This window comes from Onychostruthus taczanowskii, unplaced genomic scaffold (assembly GCF_017590055.1).
Source record: "Onychostruthus taczanowskii isolate IOZ18803 unplaced genomic scaffold, ASM1759005v1 scaffold80, whole genome shotgun sequence".
Lineage (NCBI taxonomy): Eukaryota > Metazoa > Chordata > Aves > Passeriformes > Passeridae > Onychostruthus > Onychostruthus taczanowskii.
This window is the reverse complement of record NW_024505893.1, coordinates 3,180,770-3,208,076: the sequence shown is the minus strand read 5'-3', so window position 1 is coordinate 3,208,076 and position 27,307 is coordinate 3,180,770. Positions and strand designations below refer to the sequence as shown.

The 27,307-nt window shown below is 43.1% G+C and overlaps 2 protein-coding genes across 3 annotated transcripts in view; one reads left to right on the top strand and one right to left on the bottom strand.

Moving 5' to 3' along the window:
* The first annotated feature begins 586 nt into the window (after positions 1 to 586).
* On the top strand, positions 587 to 14,849 carry MSH6 (mutS homolog 6). Its single transcript, XM_041424049.1, has 10 exons — positions 587 to 843; positions 2,330 to 2,532; positions 4,970 to 5,142; positions 6,281 to 8,819; positions 10,133 to 10,398; positions 10,939 to 11,056; positions 13,208 to 13,297; positions 13,827 to 13,981; positions 14,146 to 14,345; positions 14,715 to 14,849. Exons 1-10 carry the CDS (start codon positions 617 to 619, stop codon positions 14,794 to 14,796), a joined length of 4,053 nt encoding a protein of 1,350 aa, XP_041279983.1. The 5' UTR covers positions 587 to 616; the 3' UTR covers positions 14,797 to 14,849.
* Positions 14,838 to 27,307, bottom strand: part of FBXO11 (F-box protein 11) — a 70,824-nt gene continuing 58,354 nt past the window's right edge. For both annotated transcript variants that reach the window (XM_041424050.1, XM_041424052.1), the window contains exons 12-23: positions 23,095 to 23,312; positions 22,693 to 22,778; positions 22,516 to 22,610; positions 21,341 to 21,463; positions 21,155 to 21,240; positions 20,705 to 20,781; positions 20,448 to 20,591; positions 19,429 to 19,539; positions 18,173 to 18,280; positions 16,765 to 16,873; positions 16,254 to 16,352; positions 14,838 to 16,175 (exon numbers count right to left, since the gene is read on the bottom strand). In XM_041424050.1, coding sequence (XP_041279984.1) covers positions 16,046 to 16,175; positions 16,254 to 16,352; positions 16,765 to 16,873; positions 18,173 to 18,280; positions 19,429 to 19,539; positions 20,448 to 20,591; positions 20,705 to 20,781; positions 21,155 to 21,240; positions 21,341 to 21,463; positions 22,516 to 22,610; positions 22,693 to 22,778; positions 23,095 to 23,312 — 1,386 coding nt within the window. In that variant the 3' untranslated portion in view covers positions 14,838 to 16,045. The remainder of the gene's footprint in view (positions 16,176 to 16,253; positions 16,353 to 16,764; positions 16,874 to 18,172; positions 18,281 to 19,428; positions 19,540 to 20,447; positions 20,592 to 20,704; positions 20,782 to 21,154; positions 21,241 to 21,340; positions 21,464 to 22,515; positions 22,611 to 22,692; positions 22,779 to 23,094; positions 23,313 to 27,307) is intronic.

The window sequence follows — 27,307 nt, the reverse complement described above, 5'->3', positions numbered from 1 at the left end:
TCAGTCTTTTCCTTCTTTTGGGTCAGCGGGTTTCTTGGGTCAGTGAGTTGGTGAGATGGTGGTCATCATCTCCCCCTGCCAGAATTACATTTCACCCAACTGGAGCTGGTTCAGCACAGTTGCTGAGCTGTCTTTATTAGTTTCTTCCTGATCTTTGGGGTCCTGCCAAATGTCCTTGTGGCCCATAAATTCTGCATTTTTGTGTCCACTATCAGCTGCACATCCTTCTCCCCAAGCTTTGCTAACCTCCCCCGAAGTGGGAGATCACCTCGAGCCCTAAACCTTCACAAGGTAGCTCGAGCCACAAGTAATTTGTCTTTTTAACACTCGGATGTCACTCAGGGATTGCTTGTCAGCTGCTATTTCACGGGTTAAATCCCCCTTCCTGTTGATTAGGGTTGGAAGCATGCGAAGACCAGACACCACCCAACGTCTCTTCACACGGAAATTTCCAGATATTCCACGTTTTGCACCAATTAGGGCCAACAGGGACACACGGGCCGGGCCGGTCCCTCAGCGCTTCCCGCCAAAGCTGAGGGCGGGGCGGGGCCGGGGCGGGGCCAGGCGCGCGGGTTTGGCGCGCAGGGCAGGGCGGCCCGCGCTTCCCGCCGCGGCCATGTCTCGCCAGAGCACCCTGCTCCGCTTCTTCTCCAAGGCCGCCCCGCCGGCCTCGCCGGCTGGCAGCGAGCCCCGCAGCGAGCCCCGCCGCAGCCGCGCCTCGGGGGAGCGGAATGGCCTCCAGGCTGCCGGCAGCCCCCCGGGCGGAGCGGGCCGAGCGGCGGCGCGGCGCGGCGAGAACGGCGAGAAGGGCGCGGGGGGCGGCGCGGCCGCCAAGGCCCCCAGGTACCGGCGGGACGGGGGAGGCCGCGGAGCGCGGCCCGCGGGAGGGGAGGGCGGGAAGGGGAGCGGGACGGAGCTGCAGCCGCCGGAGGTCGGAGCGGGACCCTCGGGGTGCCCGTGTCGTTGCCGCCCCGTGTCTGCCGCAGTCCCGCCGTTCCCTGGATGTGGTGCCCGGCCGGGCCCGCGGGGCCTGTGCTCCCGGCGGGACAGTGGGACACCTGCGGGCACGGGCCTTGCGGCCGGGTTGTGCTGTTCGTGTTTTAAATTTGCTTTGCGTGCTGTATCATAGAGGGACACGGTGGGGCATCTGGCCCAACCTCCCTGCTCGAGCAGCGCCATCCCAGAGCACGTGGCACAGGATTGTATTCAGACAGCTTTGGGTATCCCAGTGAGGAAAACTCCACCTGCCTGGCCAGGTGCGCAGTCACGCACACAGTCAAAAAGTTCTTCCTTGTGGTCTGGTGGAACTTTGTGCCCTTTGTCTCGTGTCCCCTTATGCTTTGTATTACCAAGGAAAGTCTGGCTCCATCTTCTTGTTCACCCCTCATTTAGGTATTTGTACATATTGATGAAGTCTCCTCTCAGTCATCTCTCCTTGGGCTGAACAGCCCGAGCTCCCTCAGCCTTTCCTAAGAGAGATGCTCCTTTCCCATAATAATTTTTGTTGCCCTCTGCTGGACCCGCTCCAGGAGCTCCATGTCTCTCTTGTGTGAGCACCATGCTGGCTAGTGTCCCACATGTCAGCAGACTGAGTGCCACTGGTGGTTGGGCCACAGCCTGCAGGAGTGTCCCAGCCATCATCTGTGGAAGTGTGGCAGTGGCTGGGGTGCAATCTGTGGGAAGGAGGAGAGAGCAAATAAAAGCTGCATCAAGTGCTTTGCAGTGCAGGTAGAGTTCTTTATTTATTCATTTTTTGTAGCCTGAGGGGTTTTTAAGTCTTACTCTTTTCTTTAGGTGCCTGGTTCAAAATTAGTTTCTACAGGAAAAGGGCATGTAGTGACAGGGCGAGAAGGAATTATTTCAAACTGAAAGAGACTAGGTCTAATTAGATATTAGGAAGAAATTCTTCACTGTGAGGGTGGTGAGGCCCTGGCACAGGGTGCCAGGAGAAGCTGTGGCTGCCCATCCCTGGAAATGTTCAAGGCCAGGATGGATGGGGCTCTGAGCAACCTGGGATAGAGGGAGTGTCCCTGTGCATGGCAGGGGGCTGGGACCAGGTGATCTTTAGGGTCCCTTTGAACCCAAGCCATTCCATGATAAAGCTCTGTCTCTGTGGGAATCCAGCAGAACTTGAAGGAGCAAATAGAAAAAGTTTAGGAGAAGAGTTGCTGGTGGTATGGAAGAACTGTGTAATCCAGGTTGCACCCCCTGGGAGGCTTCAAAGACCATGAGAGGGCAAAATGCTGAGCAGCAGAGTGCAGTGTCATCTGTGAAGAGAGCTGTTCCAGATGTTTGTGTTCCTTAAATAACACACTTGTCGTCTCTGCAGTGTCTCCTGTGAGTATGCTCCTGGGGACTTGGTGTGGGCCAAGATGGAAGGCTATCCCTGGTGGCCATGTCTCATATACAACCACCCCACTGAAAGAACAATAGTCAGAGGAAAAGGAAAATCCACTCGTGTCCACGTGCAGTTCTTTGATGACAGCCCTACAAGGGGTTGGATCAGTGTCAAATACCTGAAGCCATATAAAGGTAAGAGGTAGAAACAAAACTGTTTGAAATGGAAATATGCCACTTGTTTTAGAATTACAAGCTTGGAATATAGGATATATTATTCTCCATAGGGAAGGAGCAGCAAAACCAAGAGTAGAATTGAGCATGCTTTGTGCTTTATAAGTCACAAGTTCTTGAGCGTTACAGGTACATTTGTGTTTTTACAATTCTTGAAACATAAAATACTAAGCCCTTTCATTTATTATATTAGAGCAACTAATTAAGCAAACTTAAAGCTTGCTAATGTTTGCAGATATTTCCTTTATTTCAGTATAAAAATGGTGTAAAAGCTAAATTCAATATTTCCAATTTTAGCCCTGAAATCCCTAAAGTGTTAGGAGTGTCAAACCCAGTTTTTAAGCAGCTATTTAGGAACTGTAGTATGTCCAGAATTAAAAGGCTAGGCCCAGGATATTGGGTAAATAAAATTAATTCTACTGCAGTGTCTCTTCTCAGCAGTGCAGCACTTTTGTAAATAAAATATATAACTTGAGAATTGAGTGTTGGTGAGGGCAGTGCTTGTAGTTACAGATCAGAGTTGATGTTTGTGATACTGAAGATAATAGTGAAAATCAAATGTAATCAAGAGTTAACATTTTGCATGATCTCACCATTTTAATAAACATAATCAGTTTCCCCCTTGTTTCATAATTTTAACTGTTGCTGAAAACTAACTCATTGGCTGTAAACTGTCTTGTTAGACAAATACTTCATATGTAATAAAGTATTTCTGATGCTCTGTAGGATTTGCTTGTGTCACTGAAAAAACCTAAATTTAAATAGTTTCTCCTTTTTTACAAGTCACAGTTCCATCTCCTGATCATGTAGCCACATTTTTGTCTCCTCTATACTTCAGTGTGCTGCACTTCAGCCATAGTTTTGAATTAAAGTGGTAATGTTATTGACAAGAGTGTTAGCATAATTTATTGCAGGTAAATTGCTCCGTGGTTATATGTATCTTTCCCCAAAGTATTTGAAAACAATCAAAATATTCTGAGAGCTTGTAGTTGCACTTAGAAGCAAATACAGGTAAGGGAAATTAATCTATTTACCAAAAGAAAATGGCCAAAGTTTAAGCACAGACCCACAGATCTATCACAGAAGTCTTGAATGCAGAACAGAGTAAAAATATTTAAAATGTGTTTTGTTTGAATTTAAAGCAGATAGGTGTCTTTATATACAAAGGAAGAGTCTTAAACTCTTTGTGTAAGAAAAGGGATAAGTTTCTTGGTTGTGTTATTTTTTTTTTTGTACCTGAGTAAATGCAGGCAGCACAGGGCCAGACCTGTAACAGGTGGGCATGAAGAAATGGAGGTGCACAGCAGTTGGTTAGGTGAATATGCAGGTGTTGCACTCTTGAGTGTGCAGCTCAATTATATGAGAAGATTTTTCTTCTGACGTTGTTTAGTTGCATTTAATATTAATGCAAAATATTTTTAGACTGCCTCATTGCATTTGGAAAACCAAAAGGGAGATCTGGATTGTTAATGTGTTGCCTTTGTGCTCTAGAAGCAGCTACTTGTAACTCTCCGCTTTGCTACTGCAAACTGGGAGTTGATTGCGAGTAAGAATTTTGTTTGAGCTTTTCTGGGGTATTTGCCTCCTCCAAGTCGGCTGCCTTTGTCTGCCACTGGTTTAGAGCTGAAGTTTCAGTCAGTAGTGGTGGATGGCGGGATTCACAAGAGTGGGGAAAAGGACCTGAAATCTGTCTGTAGATTGGTTGGCTTTGGGTTTGTGCTGTGTGCAGGTGGTGTCAGGAGGGGCTGTGCAGGAGGAGGAGGGGATGGAGCAGTTATTAATAGCAGGCTTTGTTCTCTGCCCTGCAGTGGCAGGCTGAGTGGCCAGCGTGATTGGCCATCAGCTAATCTGGCTAATGGGCTGGGGCTGGGTGCCTGGCTGCACTCAGAGCAGCAGTTCGGAGGCCAGCAGGGCTTTGAGGTCTCTGCCGTAGGTGGCTTGTGCCTAGAAAGTGAAGATAACTCTGGTTGAACTTTCCTGTCATTGCTAAGACAGCCCTGTGGTCTCAGTCAGATCTGTCTGCTGCGCTGCCAGTGTTAAATTCGGTACTAACTACAGTCAGTGTGAGTCAGAGCTCAGCCTAGGAGTGCTCACATGTGCTAATGAGTTACAGAAATAGAAGCAATTCTTCAAGTGTTCATGCAGGTAGGCATTTCATTTGTGAGTGTGTATACTTTCCCCAGGAGTAGTTCATCAGGATGAAGGAGTGATAGATTGCTGTATTTAAGATGTGGTGGGAATGAGTGGTAGCAGCACAGAGGTTTAGTTATCTGAATATGAATGCTAGTTTTCTGAATACATTTCAAAGTGAACTAGGAACACTGGCTAAATGCTAGACTTAACAAATGTTAAGTCTAGCATTTAGCATTTGTTCTTAACAAATCTGTGTTTTTTACAGGTTCATCAGATGGGGAGACGATGAAGGGAGGTATGTTTTACAGCACAAAGCCTGAAATTAAAAGAGCCATGGTGCTGGCAGATGATGCCATGAGCAAAGATAAAACCAAGAGGCTTGAGCTAGCAGTATGCAATGAGCCTTCAGACACAGAGGAGGAAGAGGAGGAAATAGAGGTAAAATATTTCTTAATTGCTGTCATTTACAGAAATATTGCTAGAACTTAGAAGCTGTGACTTGGAGCTAAGCATGGAATATCCTGCAGTTCTCTGGTACAGTAATCACAGCTTATCTCCTTGTTAATCTTGCACACATATGTATCCATTTGTCTTTTTTTGTACTGCTTCTGTGTTGTCAGGTCATATGCTGGTCTCTCATCTTTTCTAGTTGGAAAGACAAGTCTCTTTGGTGTTCTGTATGGTAAGGACTGACCTCAGAATCTACTTAACTTCTCTGACTCTCTTCACTCGTCACTCCCTGATGACCTACTTTTTCACCCAGAAATGGTTTTTTCTGATGCATCATTTTATCTTCTCTATCCGCTATTCATAGTCCAAGTTTGATCTGGAGTTTTAGTGTGTCTTAATATATAAATTTATAGCTTTTTGACTGTTCATCTAGGGCATTAAATTGAATTTTTGGAGCCCACCCTCATCTTGTGGAGTAGCACTAAAATACCAGTTCTTGCACTGTTAACAGCAGTCTTGGTGGAGTAACTAAAAGGTGATGATTTATTGTATTGTATTCGTGTTGTGTTGATTCAGCTATTATTTCAGTAGCACCATATGCCTTGGAATAGATTTCTTTGGAGAGGAATGGTGTGAGTAAACTGTCAGTGGGATGGTGGTTTCCCTTAGCTCATCTACTGTCTCCTGTGTGACAGTGCCCTGAGGGACAGGTGCCACTCCAGGCATTGTGTTAGGTGCAGTGGCACTTTGTACTCACTACAGTCCCTCCACTGCTGGTTTTCCATTAAAGTTTGAGGCTGAAAAGGCAAATAGTGGAGTTGCTTTTCTTTCTCTTACATGTGTCATATTCTTTTTTGTGTAGTCTTTGTTCATCAGCATCACATATGCACAATAATGAATGAGTCTTTAAAGAACACAAATAAGAGTAATTATGCCACTGGCCAGTAGCAGTTACTTATTCAGAAAAAACCTGGGTTCTGTTCAGGTAGATGGAATTGGCTGTGGCTCTGCTGTCTCTTGCTTGAAGTGTCATAGGTGCTGCGTTATTGCACATTCTTGCACTTCTTTATGCAGCAGTACCTTTGTAGCCAGAATTATCCACAGACAAAATAATTTATTTTTCCAGGAGATGAGTGAAAATGCATCAGGCAACAGTGAGGACTGCAATAGTGAGGAGGATGTGAAAAGCAATAAGCGAGTGATGAGCAGGGAAAGAGCTGTAAAAGCCAAGAGAAGGAGAGTGTTGGATTCTGACAGTGACCACGATGGCTCTGATGTGGAGTTCAAGCCTGATGGGAAAGACGCAGCAAGCAGTGAGGAAGCCAGTAGTGGGGTGGATGAAAATGAGTCTTCTGACACAGAGACAGAGAGTGTTGCAGAGAGCCCCGTAAAAGTCCCTTCTAAACGAAAGAGAAGAGAGGTGAAAAAGCCTGCTAAAAGGAGTAGCTTGGGAAATGAATGTTCTGAAACACCCAAAAGAGCAGCAACAGTCTCTTCAGAAGCCAAGTCTAAGCTGACATCCTTTGCAGCACCTGAAAGTTTTGAATCTCAAGCAAATGCTTGCAGTGGAGGCACTGGTGGCTTCTCAGTGTGGGAGCATGAAAAGCTTGACTGGCTGCAAGAAGGGAAGAGGAGAGATGCGCACAGGAGGCGTCAGGGTGACCCTGATTACGACCCCTGTACTCTGTACGTGCCTGAGGATTACCTCAACAAGTGCACGCCGGGCGTGCGGAGGTGGTGGCAGCTCAAAAGCCAAAACTTTGACGCTGTGATTTGCTACAAGGTCGGAAAGTTCTATGAGTTGTATCACATGGACGCAGTCACTGGCGTCAATGAGCTGGGCCTGATCTTTATGAAGGGCACCTGGGCCCACTCGGGTTTTCCAGAAACTGCGTTCGGCCGGTTCTCCGATGTCCTGGTGCAGAAGGGCTACAAGGTGGCGCGCGTGGAGCAGACGGAAACGCCCGAAATGATGGAAGCACGCTGCAAGTCCACGGGCCACTCCAGCAGGTTTGACAAGGTGGTGCGCCGGGAGATCTGCAGGATCATCACCAAGGGAACCCAGACATACAGCGTCATGGACTGCGACCCCTCCGAGAACAACAGCAAGTTCCTGCTGTGCGTGAAGGAGAAGGAGGACTCGGCCGGCACGCGCGTCTACGGAGTCTGCTTCGTCGACACCTCCATGGGCAAGTTCCACGTTGGCCAGTTCCCAGACGACCGCCACTGCTCCAGGTTTAGGACTTTGGTAGCTCACTACACCCCTGTGCAGGTGCTGTTTGAGAAGGGCAACCTGTCTGTGGACACACAGAAGATACTGAAGGGCTCGCTTGTTTCTTGCATTCAGGAAGGGCTGACCTCGGGTTCCCAGTTCTGGAATGCATCTAAAACACTAAAAGTCCTTCTTGAGGAAGGATATTTCAAGGAGAAGCAGAATTCTGAAAATGGATGTTCTCTGCCCTCTGTAATCAAATCTCTGACTTCAGAGAGTGACTCCCTGGGATTAACTCCTGGTGAAAACAGTGAGTTAGCTTTGTCAGCTCTTGGGGGATGTGTCTTCTATCTCAAAAAATGTCTGATTGATCAGGAGCTGTTATCACAGGCAAACTTTGAGGAATACGTCCCTGTGGATATTGCTACTGTCAAAACCATGAGTTCAAGTAGTTTGTTTAGCAGAACTGGCCAGCGGATGGTGCTGGATGGAGTCACCCTGATGAACTTGGAAGTCCTGCAGAATGGAACCAATGGAAGCACAGAAGGTACTTTGTTGGAAAGGATTGATTCTTGCTGTACACCATTTGGGAAGCGACTCCTGAAACAGTGGCTCTGCGCTCCGCTTTGTAATCCTAAATCCATCAATGATCGTTTGGATGCTGTCGAGGACCTCTTGGCAGTGCCAGATAAAATGTCTGAAGTCAGTGAGTACCTCAAGAAACTGCCTGACCTTGAAAGACTGCTCAGCAAAATTCACAGCATTGGGTCACCACTCAAAAGTCAGAACCATCCTGACAGCAGGGCCATCTTCTATGAAGAACTCAAATACAGCAAAAAAAAAATTGCTGACTTTCTGTCTACCCTGGAGGGATTCAAAGTCATGAATGAAATTGTTGAATTCATGGAGGAGTTTGCCGATGACTTCAAATCCAGAGTCCTGAAGCAGCTGGTCACCCGCAAAGCCAAAAATCCCGATGGCCGCTTTCCAGACTTGAGTGCAGAGCTCACAAGGTGGGACACTGCCTTTGATCACAACCAGGCTCGGAAGACAGGAGTGATTACCCCCAAGCTGGGTTTCGACCCCGATTATGACGGAGCACTAGAGGATATCAGAGCTCTCGAGGAGGATCTTCGGAAGTACCTGGATAAGCAACGCAAGCTGCTCGGGTCCAGATACGTGCAGTACTGGGGGACAGGCAAGAACCGGTACCAGATGGAGATTCCAGAAAGTGTCATATCCCGTAACCTGCCCGAGGAATACGAGCTGAGGTCGAGCAGGAAGGGCTACAAGCGCTACTGGACCAAGGAGATCGAGAAGATGCTGGCTGCCATGGTGAACGCCGAGGAGCGCCGCGACGCCGCCCTCAAGGACTGCATGAGGCGCCTCTTCTACAACTTCGACAAGAACAGCAAGGACTGGCAGACAGCTGTGGAGTGCATTGCTGTGCTGGGTAAGGGCTTTGCCTCCTTCTGACACGGTAAAACTACCCCTGTGCTGATGAAATCTGATCTGGCTAAGCTCGATGCCAGCTCTTGACTTGTCGTTTGAAAGCTCTTGATTGTGGTAAGGGCTTTGATAATTAGCGGTGATTCCCTGTTTCCTTCTTGTTGGTAAATAGCAGGACAGTTGCTGGGCCTTGTGGTGTTTGCAAGCTATTTCTTCACTCCTGTTGCATGGTTGTAGATGTGCAGCCAAGTGTTTCTCCCAGTTCAGAGTAGCCTGGTGGGCCTCACTCCTTCCAGAGCCTTGTGTGTGGATTAGTGGCTTCTTATTAAATATAGCTATAAAAATCTAACCTGGTAAGTTTTTTTTCTTTCTGAGCAGGATGCTGTCTGACCATCCTTTAAAAACAAAAGTGCTCAGTGTCAAGCCTTGAAGAAGGTAGTCCACTAAGAAGGCTTCCCCAAATTGTCCTTAAAATCTGGGATAGAACAGTCTCCTGTATTCCTTTCTCAGGACTGGCATACTTCTCTCCTATGGATTTTCTGCTAAGATGAGGCACTCTGGGATGTCTTTGTTCCAGGGAAAAATGAAAGCACTCTCTGAATGCCACTAGAGCAGAAAAGGGAGGGCAGGCAGGGGGTGTTGGCTGGGAATGGATTTGCTGGGAGAGCTGGGAAGCAGGCACATCAGCTACACCACAGCTCCGGGCAAGTGCTGAATTGGTTCCCAGCAGAGAGGAATTCAGTGTCCAGGCTCAGCTGTAATGTGTGTACATAAAGCCTCTAAAATCATGAACAGTCTCATTGTGTAGGTGATCAGCTTTTAGAACCTCGGGCTCAGCTAACTGAAGGGTCTTGTGCTGCTGTTTCCTGCTGGACACACAGAGTTTTAATATTTATACAGTTTTCCTCTGGCAGCTTTCAAGCAGAATTAGGATTCTTCACAAAGTAATTCACTGTCACAGAAGCCAATTTCCTCCTTACTTGTTCTAAATTAAAAACCAATGCAATAAAGTAGTATGTTATACATGAACTTTTGAAATGAAATTATGTGGATTTTAAAGACTTTTGAACTAAAAAAAACTATAGGGGAGCATTTTTATCATGACATCTGTAGGAATCTGGAAGGAATGAGGAAAGACACTCTAAATATTCCCACCTTTTACTTGTTCCAGAGTCCTTAATGGGTGCTTCCCTTGTGAGGAAAATGGAATAAAATAGAAAATTGTTTCTACAAAATTGCTGTTCAATGAGTAAATGAATTCCAGTGTATGAAGAAGTTTGAAAGTATGACTGACTGGAATTTCTCTTAATTTTCTAGATGTCTTGATGTCCCTTGCTCACTACAGTCAAGGTGGTGATGGACCTCTGTGCCGACCTGTAATCGTGCTGCCTACAGATAATGCTCCTCCCTTCCTGGAACTTAGAAATTCCCGCCATCCATGCATCACAAAAACTTTCTTTGGGGATGATTTTATTCCCAACGACATCGTGATAGGCATCAAGGATGAAGGCAGCAGCAGTGAGGCCTCCTGTGTGCTGGTAACTGGCCCCAACATGGGTGGCAAATCTACACTCATGAGACAGGTGATTGTCCTGTGTCCCAGGGTACCTCTGGGGTTTGGCTAAGGGAATTACAGGGCCTGGGTGTCACAGGAGGTCACAGAAGTGGCCTTCAGGGTGTGCAGCAATTGCACAGGCTGTAGAAAGTGCTCATGTTCAGAGAGATTTTCTGCTTTCGGGAGGGGTAAGTTTTATTTGTCCTAGGAGAGTTGGTTGGGAAGAAGCAATAGAGTACCGTTTATGTTTTTCAAGTGACTTATCCAGCACTTGGCATCAGCTGGCAAAAGATGCTTCTGCAGGTTGAAGAAGATGAAACTAGAGATCAGCAGGGAGGTTGCTTTATAAACACTGCTTGCTGTGATAATTTGTGTTTTGAAGGCTTTCAGAGTAGTTCAGTCCTGCCAGAGATAACGCTGCTGCAGCCTGGAGCTGTTAAAGCAGTGGGAAACTTTATGTACTCCAGTCCCTGTTTTAGGGGAAGCACAGCTGCATGCCCTCGTCCTGTGTGTGGAACTGCAGCTACAAGCACCAGTGCCGATGTGAATGTCCCTGTTTGCTGCGCAGGCTGGTCTCCTGGTGGTCATGGCCCAGCTGGGGTGCTACGTGCCCGCGGAAGCCTGCAGGCTCACGCCCATCGACCGCGTGTTCACGCGGCTCGGCGCCTCCGACAGGATCATGGCCGGTGAGTGCCTGACACAGCTGCACAGAGCGCTGCTGCACCAACCTTCTGCTCTTGCTGCAAGTGGCAAGCTGGAAAGGGGACAGTATTTTGCAGGGAGGGCTGTGCACTCTTGTTCAGAGTGGAGACAGGATTGTACTTAGGCTTTGTTTTTTCATGTGTGCGTCCGTTTGATTTTTGACAGACTCACAGGATCAATTCCTAATGAATTTTAATATTAAAACCCTAACTCCCAGCTGGATGCAAGTCTGAGGAACATCTTTTTTTAGAATTGATTATATTCTACTTTCACTGACACCCTTTTGTAAGTGTTCTGAAATAGGACAGTGATGCTGGGGCAGCTGTTGCACAGGAGTTGTTTTTGTACCTTCCTGCAAGGACTAGAGAAGTCGTTTCAATCAGAATGCCTTGTGTTTGAAATCTGATTTCTTCTCATGAGCAAGAGAAGCAGATGTCCTTTTTGGAAGCAGTAGTTGACAGTTCTTGGAGTATTTTGTTCCTTTAATAGAGAGGAAGACAGAAGTGGAGGATGACACGACAAGTGGAATGGTCAAGTCTGCCAGTGGTGATGGGCAAAGTGCCACTGGGCTAGAAAAATAAAAGGATTGTTGTGGTAAGAGTAGTATCACTGCTCATTAAGGAGGGCACAGGTTTTCTGTGATCTCTCTGCTGAAAAATTTGGGTCAGTGAATATGAAAGGAGTTAAGCCCACTGAACTTGTTGCACAGAAGGAATTTGGAAATGAATCATTCCAAGTTCTTAATTAAAAAAATATTTACACTTCCCCAAATCAAGGCTTTTCTTCTCAGCTAGAGAATGTTATTAAGGCTTTCTTTGCCCAGCTTGTCTCCATTTTGTTTAATTTCAATACAAGAAGGAATCAAAAGTGTGGAAGAATACTTAAATGCTTATGGTAGAGATGAGAAGGGCCCTTCCTTTATGAGAGATGGTCTAGCAAAATGTAGCATTTTCTATTTTTTTTAAATTAACTGAGGACTGTACTTCTGTCATTTCACATTGTGAGGAGGGTGAACACTGCAAAGAACAAACTTTGAAATCTGTTCTTGATGCATGTTTGCACACTGTAGATAGGAAAGCACAGAAAAAGTTGTTCCATGGCAGGCACTTCGTAATGGATGTCAGCAGGACTTTTATGAAGTTAATTTTTTCAGTGATAAAATTTTAGGGCTTTATTTTCTGAAGAGAATAAATGGTGGTTCTTAAATATTGTTGAAAATGTTAAATCCTGGTAATTTCTTTAAATAAATGCAGAAAATCAGGATTGGTGGAGGCTGCTTAATAATTCATGTTAGAAAACTTATGTTAGAGCAAAGCAGTGCTCCTGCAGCATGAGTACAGGAAATACATGCTTGCCTTTAATGGAATAAATTGCATTAATTGCTGCTACTTGTGATTATTTGTAATGATCTCCACAAAGAACAAGTAAATCCTGACTTTTTCAGTGTGGGTGTATCATGTGGAAGGGTGTGAATAATTGTGTACTTCTGCTCATAATCTGCTAAAACCAATTTGAGGTGTAAATTTCAGGCTTTGTATTATCTGGGTTGCTGAAACTCCCATGAGATGCTTGAGCCTTAGCAGCAGAATATTGCTTTTGTCATACATCATTCAAGGAGAGAACATACAAATAAAGCCTTTATTATCCAAATAGTTCCCTCCTGACATTACAACCAAACCAGTAATTCCAGTCTCTCAGTCTTTGATTTTCTGCCTTTTTTTTTTTTTTTTTCTGGAAAGATACAAACACCTTCAGCCTGTCCTGTGCATTCAGAGCAAGAAAGGGACACAAATTCTCCCCATTGTAGCCTTTGTGCCCCTCTTTTTGTCCAGCTGTTACTTTTGATGGTGCTATTAAGAGTAAGTAGGTGTGTTGGCCTGAAAACGTAATTAATTGTGCTTGTGTTTATACCTGTACTCTCAAGGAACCAGAACTTGTTTTTTCTGGCAAATGGAAACCTGCTGTTTTCACACTGGAAAAAAAGTGTCATGTTTTTGTTCATCTTCAGTTTACTGTTGGGTTTCACTTTAGCTTAACCAAGATTCTAGTGCAGATTAAATGAGGTTTTAGTTGTGGTTCTCAGATCTTTGACTATTTCATGGCTTTTTTTTTTTTTTTTGTAATTTCCTTTAAAGGTGAAAGTACCTTCTTTGTTGAATTGAGCGAGACTTCCAGCATTCTGCAGCATGCAACAGAGCATTCCCTTGTTCTCGTGGATGAACTGGGTAATTAGACAATTTTGTAATAGATGGAAGCTAAATCTGAGGGATGAAAGACTGGCTGCAAGGTTTTTGGGCTGTCTGCATGGCAGCCAAGTACACAGGGCCAGTTTCATTGTAATGATGCTGGTGTTTAACTGATGCCTCAGCCTCTCTAACATGAACATATCTTGGGTGCCCTGGGAACTCATCACCACCTCCCACCCCCAGTCATTATTACCCTATTTCCAGCTGTGGTTTCCTGCTTTTGCTTTGCATAATTACTTGCAGCAAACCTCAGGAGAGCAGAAATATCTTTTTTCTGCAGTGCAGAAGAGGGTGATTGTTATGGGGCCAACACCCAGGTCACCTTCACCCCTCACTGCTGTTTGTTTGTCTGGCACACAACAGGGAGAGGAACAAACAAACACTACAAACGCATTGCTGCATTTGTCTGTAGCGTGTCTGTCTGTCCAGCAGTACGTGAACTGTGGGCTGACTTTGCTGTGTCCCTAGTGCTCCCGAGCGTGCCAAAGCTGTCCCGTTGTGTCCCCAGGCAGAGGCACGGCCACGTTTGACGGAACAGCCATAGCGAGCGCGGTGGTGGAGGAGCTGGCCGAGAGGATCCGGTGCCGGACGCTGTTCTCCACTCACTACCACTCCCTGGTGGAGGACTATTCCCACTGCGGGGCCGTGCGCCTGGGCCACATGGTACGGGTGTGGGGATGGGCTTTTCCCTGCTGGGATTTCTCCTGCTTCTCTGTGCTCTTCTGCCCCGAGAAATGGGTGTTTTGGGAACAGGACATGATGTCCCAAGCATTTCTTAGGCTGCAGGTCAATATTGCAAACTCTAACTTGTGACTTGCTCTTCCCAGGCATGCATGGTTGAGAATGAGAGTGAGGATCCGAGCCAGGAAACAATTACGTTCTTGTACAAGTTCATTGAAGGAGCCTGCCCAAAGAGCTATGGCTTCAACGCAGCAAGACTTGCAGATATTCCAGAGGAAGTCATTCAGAAGGGGCACAGAAAAGCCAAAGAGTTCGAAAAAACAACCATCTCACTGAGAATATTTAGGTAGGGCCCTGGATTTCTGTACCTAAGTTGCAAATGGCTTACAGGAGCGTATTTTAATATTTGGGCAGTGGTTTTTGCTCAGTCACAGCAAGAAGGGCAGTTTAACTACTTTTGTGAACATCAGATGTTCACAGGGATGGAGGGAGGTACTACGGGAGGGCAGAGATGATAAGCAGCATTTTAAGCCTTGGGTCACTGTGCCAGTCTGAATTTGCACACAGGTGCTGGGGGGGCACCGCTGGCAGCCTTTACACCAGGCCCAGCTTCCATGTCTCCTAAAGCAGCAGCTTTAGGAGGAGGAATGGCAGTCTTAAGCTCTGGCCCTCAGTGTCTGTGTCAGTAAAGGTGGTTGGTGGTTATTTCCCTCAGGTACCTGTGCCAGGTGGTGGATGGAGCAGCCTGTGATGCAAACGCGGTTCGGAAACTCACGGCGATGATCGACCGGCTTTAGGAACTCACACAGGTTTCTCAAGAAGGTGGGAGGAGACAACATTATGATCTAATAAACTTTATTTTTTAAAAATGACCATTTTTCCATTGTCTTTCCTAGGAAATTAAACCCTTTAATTCATACCTACCCTCTACATAATGGTTATTGAGTACTCCACAATATATTAAGTCTAGATGTTATGGTACATGCATACACTTTCAGGCTGTTGATTACCCACTGTCACCAATACACATAAATGGAAAAAAGCTATGAAACTGTATAGGGCTGTATATATACTTGTCTCAGCTTCATTAGAGCAGGAAATTGCTGTGATTTCCAGCAGGTTATGTAAGTTATGTCCAGACTGTTCAAAAAAAACTATGAACAGAGTAAAAGTACAAGACTGTTTTGAGGAGACTTTCTACTGCGTACTTTAAAACATAGTAAAATTTCTTTCACAAAACTTAGTTACATGGGTACTTTGTTTTATAGTGCATTATAGTCTAGGAAGTCTCATTAAAACACTCGCTTTTCTTTCTTTTGTTAGGGTGGTTTGAGTACAGACTATTGCTGGGGCAGGGGAGGAGATTATTCTAACTTCAGAGGACACCAGAAAAATTGCTGGATATAATTTAAGATTAGTGTTTTCTCTTTCATAGAAAGAACGTACATACTGGGACATGAGTACAGTTACAGCAAGTCTAGGTGTGCTAACAAAACAGGACACATTCAAGTACAATAAGATTTTTTGCTTGAAATTAGAAACAAACTACATGAGATTAAAGCATTAAAATCATATTTCTCAATCTGAATAAATGTTAAAAAATCAAAAGAAATGCAGAAGTGCTAGCTCACATTTTTACCATGTTACAAAAGCGATTGGTACCCATGTCCATAAAGGCAGCAACAAAGAATGCTGCTTGTCTACAGAATAGTACTACTGCAAATTGGACTGCGTTTCAATGCTACTTGTAAAAACACCAGCTCTCAGAAGTTGGTATCTGTACAAAATTGCAGCTTATTTTTCTTCACTTCTGTCCCTTCAAAGTCTTTGTTTACACAGTAATGCTAAAACGCCCAGTTCTGTTATCCTGAGTCAACATATTGCCACTTTCTTTTTTGGTAGGTTGAGCTCCATAGTGTCAACACCTCACACATCCGCTTTAACACAGTCTCTTTCTGCAGAAATGGGCAAGTGTAACTTCCTCCAAAAAAAAAGTTTTAATAGTTATGATATTAGAATGGCAGGACTTTGTTTCTGAAAAGGAATTCAGTTGTGCTGCAATGTATTAGATTCTATAGGTGGAGCAGAGTCATATAGTGTATCTGTATCGTGTGTAGGCTCTCCGGCGAGCGTGCAAGGATTGGACAGTGTTCCAGCACCACAGTCACAGAAAAACCTACAACACAGAGAGACAGCTCTTAGTGGCCATGCCCTCCTGCTCTGGGAGCAGCCCACACCCTGGCTGGAAACGTACCTATCATGTCTAATGAATTCTACGTCGTGTCCTTGATGGCACTTCTTGATGCAGTTCACACAGATGGCGTTACGGTCTGTGGTGTTGCAGGTGTGACACCTGGAGGGAAAAGCAGCACGTTAGGCAGGAACCAAAACCTGACCAGCTCTCAAGGGAAGTGCTCCAGGAGGATGGAGAGCCAGAAATACACTGAAGGAAAGGGTGCAAAGGACTGTAAAGTTTGAGAATTTTACACAAAAGCTGGATTTCACAGCACGCTTTTTGTTACTTGTCTCACACAGTCGTGCTGTGCAACACCCTGGGCTCAGGATCACAGAAACAATCTGTTTTCCTGAAGCCCAAAGTCAATTCCAGAAAATGGGAACTTGATAAATCCTCTTCTATTGCAACTGAGGAAGAGCACGCATTTGTGTGCTCACCCACACCCAGCAACTGTTACAGGGGCCTGGAAAGAAGAGGAAGGGGGTTTACTGGAAAGCCTTTCTGTAGGTGATGGGAAAGATCCTGTTACCTGTAGAAGTCATGCATCGGGTAGCTGGTGTAGCTTGAGATCTTATATAAACACTGGCCTCTACTGACAGCTTTCTCTATGGCATCTTGATTGTTCATTATTTTGTTATCTGTTGGGGGGAAAAAATCCAGGACTAGTCACATCTAGATCATTGACTTTTTTTTTCCTTGATGCATTGAAGCAAAGGGCCCATTAGGAACAATTAGTTCTATACCTGCATTTCAGCTCTGGCATTTAAGAATATAAACCCTCAATGCCCACATGCCCAGAGTGCCATGCACTCCTGAAGCAAGTAACACTGTTCCTCTCTGCACACGTGGCACAAAATACTTGAGAGCCTCCCTTTAAATACTCTTTTTGAACTTGGCTGTTAATAAATGCTTAGAGACACGCAAGCCTTCCTAGCAGCTGTAAGGAGCCTGTTGAGGAGCCTGAAACCCAATGTTTCAAAGCTTCTCATTTACCATAAGGCCTTTTACACATCCCTTAAAAAAAGAGGAAAATAATGGCTCTTTCCCCAGGAAAGTTTAGGAATAAAATACTTTCCAACACAATGCAAGTGGAAATTAGGTCTGACCAGCCCCAGTACTTCAAAGATGTGTTGAAGGCACAGCGAATTTGATAATCCCCTCTATTACTCAACTACCTGATCTTCTGTCTAGTCCCAAAGCGCACCTCAAAAAGTTTTGCTCACTTCCAGCAGCATCAGAGCACTGAGTGATGTCATCAGGAAGCCCAAGTGCTGGGAAGCAGAGAGCCAGAGCCTATGTTTTTAGAGGCACTAATCTTGCACAGGAAAGGGTTTAACAGCTTTATGTTTAGCAAGTACATAAAACTCCTGCAACGTAAACCTTTTTCTTCTTGAATAACCTCCTCGAGCTGTCTGGCATACAAACCATCATTCCCATCTTGTCCAAAAGGATCCTGTCTCATGGACACTTCCCCACTATACAAGGGAATTTTCTGTATGTGAACTGTTCATATTTTCTGAAAAAACCTGTCTGGGATTGAGAATGTTCATGCTTTTAGATCCTAAAAGCCAAGTGAGGTGTGTTTCTTTACTGGACACTTCTCTTGGATACGTGAGAAAAAGACCTTCCATTGCACTACATCACAGCTGGAGTCTGAGATGGGCCAAAGATCAGGAACTGGTTCAAGAAGTGACTTTGAGAGAGAAGAGCTGATCTTTTAATGTAAAAGCAAAACCTTAAGTTACCTTTGAACCCATCTGTTTGTCTAAAAATCTTACCACAGCCTAATGTGGCTCGTAACCTTCAGCTGAAATTAGTCACAGCTCTGCTTAAGGTGATACCAGCTGTGAGCCACAAAGGGTGCCATAAACCCAAGAGCACCAAGCCAGCAGCACCAAACAAGTGACCAAACACAAGCCAGGAGGACTCAGGCTCACCTTTCATCGTGACATTGACACCAGATGCTAGAAATAAACCTCCAAAGCGGTTGTTGAAAATCTGATTGCCTTCTAATGTTGCAGTCGCATGATTTGTTATTTCAATACCTTTAGTGGGTCAGGGGAACAAAGCAGAAAAAAGAGAGTGGCAAAGTTAAATCCCTGGTGGTTATGCATTTGTACCTCTCTCATCATCTACAGCTTGGTTGGTTGTTTTTATTTTTAAGCCATCATAAACTCAAGGGGAAGAAAGGAAAATGACATAGCTACAAAACTGCAGTGTAATTTGTTATAAAACTGAGGTTCAAATGCTGCTGTTGAATCCTTTCAAAGAGCTACAGCTGGCATGCATGGTCTCTGGGAGGAACAACACACGACTAGTTTATCTGATAATAAAATGGTACTATGATCATGTTTATTTTCAAAGGGGATAGGATTTTTGGGCGCTTAGAGCTGTCACCTTCATGTAAATTTGAAAGTTCTTGTGCACATACCTTACCCTTTTTAAAATATCTTTTAAAAAATGTTCTCAAGATGGGCACCTAAAATTCATTTCTTTAATTCTTAGCTTTTATCAGTAACCCGTGTCTTCCAAGTCATTTGTCCAGGACTGCTCTTGACAGCAACCTATCCTTCCCCCCCACCACAATGAAACAACACCTTTAGAGGCTCTTCTCAGAAAACTTGCTTCTTCTGAAAGAAAGATGGGAGAAAACTCAAGAATGCAATTTTAGTTGAAATGGAATGGAATGCAAGACGTATGAAACTGTGATGATTAAACAGTAAAATTGCAAAAAATCACTGTTAAACATTCTTCATCTCTTTTGGAGACAGAAACGCTCATTTTTACAATTTTTCAACTTTGTGGAGTGAAAAAGTTGAACTTGAGATGCAATTCAAATATCTTTAAAACACATATTTGCTCCGTTTCCTAGGTTTTAAAGCAGTGATAAGATATTCATACCAGCATCCAGCACATCAACTATGAATATATCCTAGACAACTTTACCAATTGCTTCTAAAATAAAATAATGAAAAGTATTTCACAAAAGTGACAAGACAGAATATGTGCCATTTCCCAACATGCTGTAAAATATACCTTGACTACAATTCTGAATTTTCAAATGACTTTAGAATATACTGAAGGATATCCCAGTCTTTTTAAAACGTCTAAATGCCATGGGGTAAAGAAACTCAGAGTAAGCTTTGTGAAGAGCTCACTCCAAGCTTCCAAATTTGACTTAAACAGCACAAACCTGCAGCAAAACCATCAAATATTCGGTTTTTCCTTAGCACAGGATGGCTATTGGTGCTGATAAGAACACCAGCTTGAGCATTCCTGAAGATATCATTCTCTTCCAGAAGACCTATGACAGACCAACAGATGTTACATTTGAGCTTGGGTGCATTTCCTGACCTGTAACCTTTCTGTGAAATATTTTCAAAGGATCTTATGTGTCCCAATCCTGTTAATAACTCCTTTCATTTGGAGAATATGCGCCAGTAGCACTGACATCAGTGATAGCAGTTTAAAATAGTTCTCAGTGTATAATTTTGGAAGTGTATTTTTTCAGTGCACAGCATGGAATCTGCGATCATAGGCACCAGTGCAGAAAACTAAGTCTTTCTGCTTTCCAAATTTTTCTTTATTTTTCCAACACCTCTCTCTTCTTGTCTTTTAAAATGAATAGACTGCCAAAAGCCAAGCTTTTTTTTGTTATAGGACAGGATTATTTTAAAACACTGAGTTAAAGCTCACTTACAGCAAGTGATTATCTACAGAATATCAGAAGCTGGTATCAGGACACACAACAGTCAGGAGATTTCAGACAGGGACCAGTTCTGAATTTACAAGTATATAAAAGATTCCTTAAAGATTCCTTAAATCTGTGGGGTTTTTTCCCCTGAATCCTGGACACTCTGGCAGAACCTAAACTGCTCAGGTGCATGACATTCACTACATGACTTGAATCCAACACTGTGTTTCAGACAAATGGCAAAGCTTAGAAAAGCAAATGGGATAAAAGGACTGTCCTTAAGCAGCAATCTAACAGTTATCCTGGATGAGATTAATTACCTCTCTGCCTCCCACAGACTTCAGTATTACTAATGTAATTAAGGCTAAAAAGCATTAGGGTATGTTCTCTATAACTATTTTATCACTTCAGAAGACAAGAGCTATGTTTCTAAAGAGCACTTTAAAAAGAATACTGCTTAAATTGAAATTCAACTCTTATCCAGAACATTCAGTGAAAAACAGTAAGGGAAAAGTTACCTCTTCCTCCATTAAATATACAGATGCCTCCATCTCTTCCATCATGGATTTTATTTCTCCTTAGTGTAGGATTACTGTCTGTTTTAATCCATACACCAGCCATTGCATTATCAAAAATTTCATTGTCTTCTATAAATCCAAGCCCTAAAATTGAAGGAAGGGTGGAAAAAAAAAAATCAAAACGTATAATAAATAAGAAAATAATATAACACCACAGAACACAAGCAATTCTGGATAAACATGAAAAACAAACCTACCAGAATTATAAACAAGAATACCACCATTCTGACCACCCCAGATCTTGTTGCGCCTGATTTTGGGGTTGCTTCCAGTTCTAGAGTGAAATGTAAGCAAAGAAGTAATTTTAAAGTCATTAAAAATAAGTCATTTATAGTCATTTACATATATATCCCAAGGCAAAACATCTCAAATACTTCTAAAGAAGTGCCCCATGGATCTCACAGCTTAACAATCTTAGTAAAATGTAGTTTTTTCAAACATGCAAACATAATTTAGCTTTACAGACTTCAAGGACCACACATTCCAGTCAGGCTGTATTTTTGGTAACTTTCTTGTAGGTTAAAGCAGAGGGTACTGGATTTCAAAAAGTTATTTTTATAAACAAAATGACAAGAACAGCTAAAAAGACACAATAGAGCACATAACAAGCTATGTCTGTTTTGGCAGAAAATCAGAATAAATGTTACCTTATCTGAACCCCTGAGTACATGTGATTATAGATGTCATTGTCTTCTAACACGCCGTGTCCATTGTCATAAAAATAAACTCCAACCTAACACATCAAGAATTATATTATTAGTTCCAAAGTAATGAGCATAAAACCACAGACTCCCTTTTCTGTGGCCCCCTCATAACCACAGAGCAAAACTCACTTGTTTCCCACTGTGTATTCTGTTTCTCCTCAAGACTGGAGTGCTCCCTGTTGTCACCCAGACTCCAGCCAATGTATTGCTGTAAACTTCGTTTTCCTCAATCACACCTTGTCCTTTTTCATGCTAAATACAAGATGGTTCACAAGTTAAGAAAACCTGCTAAACACCAATACTCTTTTTCCTGCTGTACCCATCCCTCCCACCCCTGGCTTCTTTACTGCAGCAAAGTAATTCCTTTCCATTTGAGTAAGCTTTTTCACCATTAAAAAAAAAATAACAGCATATCATGATTTTGAATATTTGCCATGAAACAAAGAACACCCTGCATGTAAATAATTCTGTTTCAAGGCTCTGCAGTGGTATTTATAAATGTCTGCTGGCTGTTGGTAAGGAGAGGTGCCTCCCCAGTGCTGTGCACTCACATGAAAGCCCTGGGTCGTGGTTCTTAAACTTACACCCAGCTCTGTCCCCAAGATGGACAAAAAGCTGGCATGGCTCTGAAGGTCACCACACGTCTGGGCTCAGAGGTCAAACAATAGTTTTCTCAGTCAGGGGAAAAAGCTGTTCTGCTTAAATTTACTCAATGAAGAGATGAAGCTGCACACTTGCAGCGTTAGCTGGGCCTTAGGTAACCTTTGGCAGAAAGACAGACACATATTTCTGAAAATCTGGTGTTGCTTAAGTGAACCTGACAGCTCTTTCAGTTCAGTTAGCAGAGCCTTTGCACACGGTGGGAGCTGGGGTTTATTTCTCACTTTTTCAATAAACAATTGCAATTTCTATCATCCTGAAGGCAGTTAAAAAAAAAAAAAATCTTCTCTGAGGTTAGTGGTAAACACATTACACTCCAAAATAGCTGAACAGACTTTTTTTTTAAATGATGACATACTACTATAAAAACTAAGTCTTTTCAAAAAGCTTTCAAGCATGCAACAATAAGATTCTGTAATCTATCCCATTTTAAAGATTTTACTCTGCAATAAGAATAATTTAGTGGCATTTATAAAAACCTTCATCTTTTAAATATCAGCACCAGCTTCAGTCGCTTACCATGAACCTGGTTTCTAACATAAGAAGCTCAAGCATTGTAAGCACAAACATTTCACATAGGGTACTTTCCCCTTTACATTTCTAAAACAGAACACAAGTCTGTGCCTGTCCTAGGCTGCACTTACTACATAAATTCCTCCATGTTGACCATCATGGATCTTGTTGTGTCGAACGATGGGACAGCTGTTTGTTCGAATCTGTATTCCTGCTAATGCATTACCTGTCAACAAAAAGTGTTATTTAATACAACTTACACATTCCTTTTTCTCAGAAATCAATATGCAGCAAGCAAATCAGCTTACCATAAATGTCATTTCCTTCAATAAGGCCTCTTCCATCACCAAAGATATAAACACCACCTTGATTCCCATTAAAAATTGCATTGCCCCTAAGAAAAAAAATCAACATTATGAAGTTATTCAAATACACTGTACAATACTACGTATGTATGTAGTGGCCAGGACTATAACCCATTCAGATTTAAAATAAAGAACTTATGTTCTGCTGCTTTGAGAAAGACCTACCTCTAAGTGCACACACAAATTAAAAATGCAGTTCAACTGAACACAGAGAGAAATTTCATTTCTATAGAAACAGGAATATTTACAGCTCCCCAAAATTAAATAAATTAAAGTGCACTTATCCCATCCCTATCAAATATCTTCTTCTTATACGTAGTGAAATAATAATGAAGAAAACAATACCTTATTGTCGGGTCACTGTTTGAGGTAATCCAAACACCTGCAAAATTGTTTGCATAGATTTTGTTCTCTATGAATTGTCCTCTTCCTTTTTCATGCACATAGATTCCTCCAGTCTGGCCGTGATGGATTTCACACCGCACCACTGTTGGGTTGGCATATGCTTTCACTTCAAAGCCAGCTATCCTGTTTCTATGGATGTTGCAGCTTTCAAAATAACCCTTAAGACATAAAACATGCAGTTTCCTGTAAAAGTCCTTTTTTAAATGAAGGTTATTCCCTCCCCTCCCTCCCCTTTAAATTCAATCCTCATTTAAAAGCAAACAGTACCAAAACTGACAACATATAAGTACTTACATAGCTAATTAAAATAACTACTGACACTATAGAATTTCATTTTTCCAAAAATAAAATCCTGTTTCAAAGCCACTGTGTTTGCATTGCTATTTATGACTACTCATGGAATACCAAGAAAAAATGGCAACTCTAGATATAGCACATTGAATAGGACTCAGTATCAGGTTTCCTCAGCAGCTCCTAAGGCTCAGACTCCTTTCAAAGGCCACGAAGCCCACAGGTCCAACACAGAAAGGACAGGGCTATGGAGAAGACTACCTGCTTGTTTTCAGACTAGGAACTATATACATTTGGCAAAAATACGGTTTCTTTAGGAAGAAGTGTGCTAAATTTCTTTGAAAGAATTGATCAAAATAAATAATACAAATGTAGGAACTCAGTAGTTTTTCCAGGATTGGATTGGTCTGAGTGGCCAAGTGGTGCAATTTTTTCCTTTTTCCCTTTTTTAAAATGGGGTACACTGAGACACTGTAACAGTAGCAGCAGACCTACAACACCACTGTGTTTAAACAAGAGCATTATAAACAGTATTGCTGTGGGCAGGAAGAAAAAAAGCCAATGCACAAAGCCAAGCCAGGCATGCTCCTTCCATGCCAACCATGGAGCAGCACCATGAACTGGCCCACCGGAAAATTCATCGGGCAAAATAACTGTTTCCTGCCCAATGATTTCTCTGATTCTACTTCCAGGGCCTTGCTAAGTAACTGTGTCACAGCCCTTTCACAGCATTTTCCTGCCATGGTCCTAGAACATTTTAATATTCAAAACCAACCTAAGGTGAACCTCAATGGCATTTCATGCCCATTTTTCCCAACCAGAATAGAAACTAAACTGAAAGACAGGATGCATTTCTTACTGGAGATGGTAGACAAGCACCAAGTGATGTGCTGTAATTTGTGGATGGCTTAGATGCAAGTTCCTGAAAGCTCTAACCCAAGACTGTCTCCAGCTGGCACCATTTTTCCTGTAGCCACCTAAGTTAGTTATTTAGACCTGCTCATCATGAGACTTGTTCTACTTGTGCACTAAAAAAACCCACCCAAACAACAAACAAACAAACCCCAAAACCAAACCAAACCAATAAAACCCACCAAAAATAAAACAAAAAAAACCCCCCCCCCCCCCCCCATTCCTGCTGCTGCTCAGAGTAATTGGATTCCATGCTCACATGATCTACTACCAGGAATGCCTCAGGCCTGGAGTTTCTACTACCTATCACGTGGAAATTACTCAATTTACTGCCAGCCTAGGCAGTCAGCACGCTGTTTCACTGTGCTGTGAATTGCTATGGGACTCCATCAAACATTGACTACAAAAAATCAGAAATACATCCAGTTTAAAGAGGAAATCAAGGCAGTATGCTCTTCTCCCTACTCTGAGGACTGCAGTCAGGAAAGTCAGTGCATGGATTAGAGATTCTCCAAAAAAGTGCATGTACATGTGTACAGCTTGGCTCCTCAGACTCCTCTGGGTAACAAATGAACTCAAATGGAAGACGCTTACATTCTGTAGATATTCAGAGCAGAGGATGATTTTTCAAGAACTTTGAAGAAATCTAATCCTAAGTGAGTCAAGATGGTTTCAGAGTTCTCAAGGAAGCAACACACTAACAGACAGGAGAATCCAAAGATCTCCTCAGAAATATGCCTTCATGCCAACAGGCAGTCTTTTGACTTATCCTGAAAGGAATCACTTTTTTCCCCCCTAATTTTCACTTAAAATTAAGTTCTCAGAGAAACTTACCTAAAATGACTATTTGGTGTATAAAGGCAAGCCTGATTTTCCTGATGGAACGCACAATTTCAATTAAAATATTACTAAACATGGCCTGACACACTTTTAATTACTTCACACATTATTCTCCCTCTGAGTGCCAAATGTTTTTGACTACAGCACTGTGATGAAAGAAAAAAGGTATTTCAGGTCTGCTTCATCACAGTCATTTCGGATTCCAGGCAGAAGTTGCAAACAAACAGATCCTTCCTCATGTGGTCTGCAGGATCTCCATAAGCTTCAGTAAGCACCAGTATTTAATTTGAAAAATGCTGGACTGCTGATTCAGACGAAAGTGGGAATTTGCTGTAAGAGTTTGTGAAGGAAATGCTCCTTCAAAGAGGAGGGAATAAACCAAAATAAATCTGTATCTCAGATTCCTTTATAAGCCTGACTAGTGGGTTGAAAAGTCGAGGCTTTCTGCTGAGCAAGGTCCTGTAACATTCCATATCCATGAAGACAAACTGCAGTAAAAAGCCCAGTCCACCTTAATCAGAGTCAGCTCAAGCTGAAGGGCTGGCTTTGAGCTGATTAAACCCAGCGGGTTTCTGCATCTGTTGAGACCAAGTCTGACCATCACCTGTGTGCATCACTGTTAAACTCAAGTCAGCTAGACCAACAGAGCTGCTGTTTGTCAGAAACACATGCATTTCCACCATTCTGAGAAGCCACCTCATCCCAGACTTTTTATTTCCTATGCCTCTGTTTCCTATGCCATTCTCTGTTGATACCAACACCTTTTTTTGGCCCAAATTCACTCCCTGGAAAGGGCTAATACTGACTTCAGTCTTTAAGATGTCCGCAGCAATCCCTGCTATGTTTTCAGCCACCACAGCCACACCCCTTCCAAAGGCATTACTGTGCCTTTGAACTCCAGTCTCTCAAAGAGGTCTGGTGATGAACTTGTGAATCCCAAAAAATCACATATGGCTTCAGGCAACAGTTTTTCTTTGGAACATTAGGGAGTATTTTTTTAAAACGGAAATGGTGTTTCCAAGTAAGGAGTTCCATGACCCATTATCCACAGGGTCCAGCAACACTGCTAACACAAAGCTTACTGCCAGCTCCAGCTACAACCAGGTACCACCATCAGACACAACTGCTCCTCAGCACACTCGAGCTGCCCAAGCCTTATGCTGTGTCCAGCTCAAGCTATTGAGGTCAGGAAGTCTGCAAGCCTTATATTGCCTCCATTTCCTTCAAAGATGGTTTTCAAGTATGCTGGGAGTTTGACTTGGGCTTTGTGGGGGTTTCTGGTAATAATTCAACAGCTAATGGAAGAAGAACCTAGAGGGGACAGCACCAGACAGTGCCAGGATTGCTAAGGGAAAAGAGGCCCCAATGATTAATAAGAAGGAATAGAGGATGCACGTGGAAAAAGTATTACAATCTTACACAAAACTACCAAGTAGCTTTCTGCTTGAAAATCCTAAATATTAAAAAGCAGCTCTGTACATCAAATTTATTTACAATCCCAGGCAGAGCATTAGCTGTGGACACAAAATGACAGCTACACTGACAGCATGTGTGGGCAAGAACACTGCCGCAGCCTGGTAAGATCTGAGCAGGTGAAGAATCAGAAACAAACACCACAGCAATGATAATGCTGATATTCCCATCTGGCACACACTGGAAGAAAAAGATGTGATCACAAAGATGGGATCCTGCACAGCTGGAAAAACTCCGAAGACTTTTTAATTCAGTGATTGAACTTGGATGCTTTTTTCTTTCTGCAAGCTGTCTTAGTCTAACAAACATGGCTCTGAAATGCTTTAGAGTTAAAAATTTTAACTGATGAGATTTTGTTGCTGCTTTTCTTCTCAGAGGATTTCTCCCCCCTTTATTTCTAAAATAACTTTTTTCTTCCTCTGTCTTGAAGATTACAACATTACAGAAACACAGAGGCATTTAGTATTACTGTTTGAACCACACATGTATTACATGAAAAAAGATACAATTATGTAAGATTTAACATTTCCTAAATATTTATTGACTCAGGTATTCCCAAAATGGTAGGGAAAAAAAAAAAAAAAAAAAAAAAGACAACAGGAAACCAATATAGAAAAAGAGTATCTGCCTGTGCTTA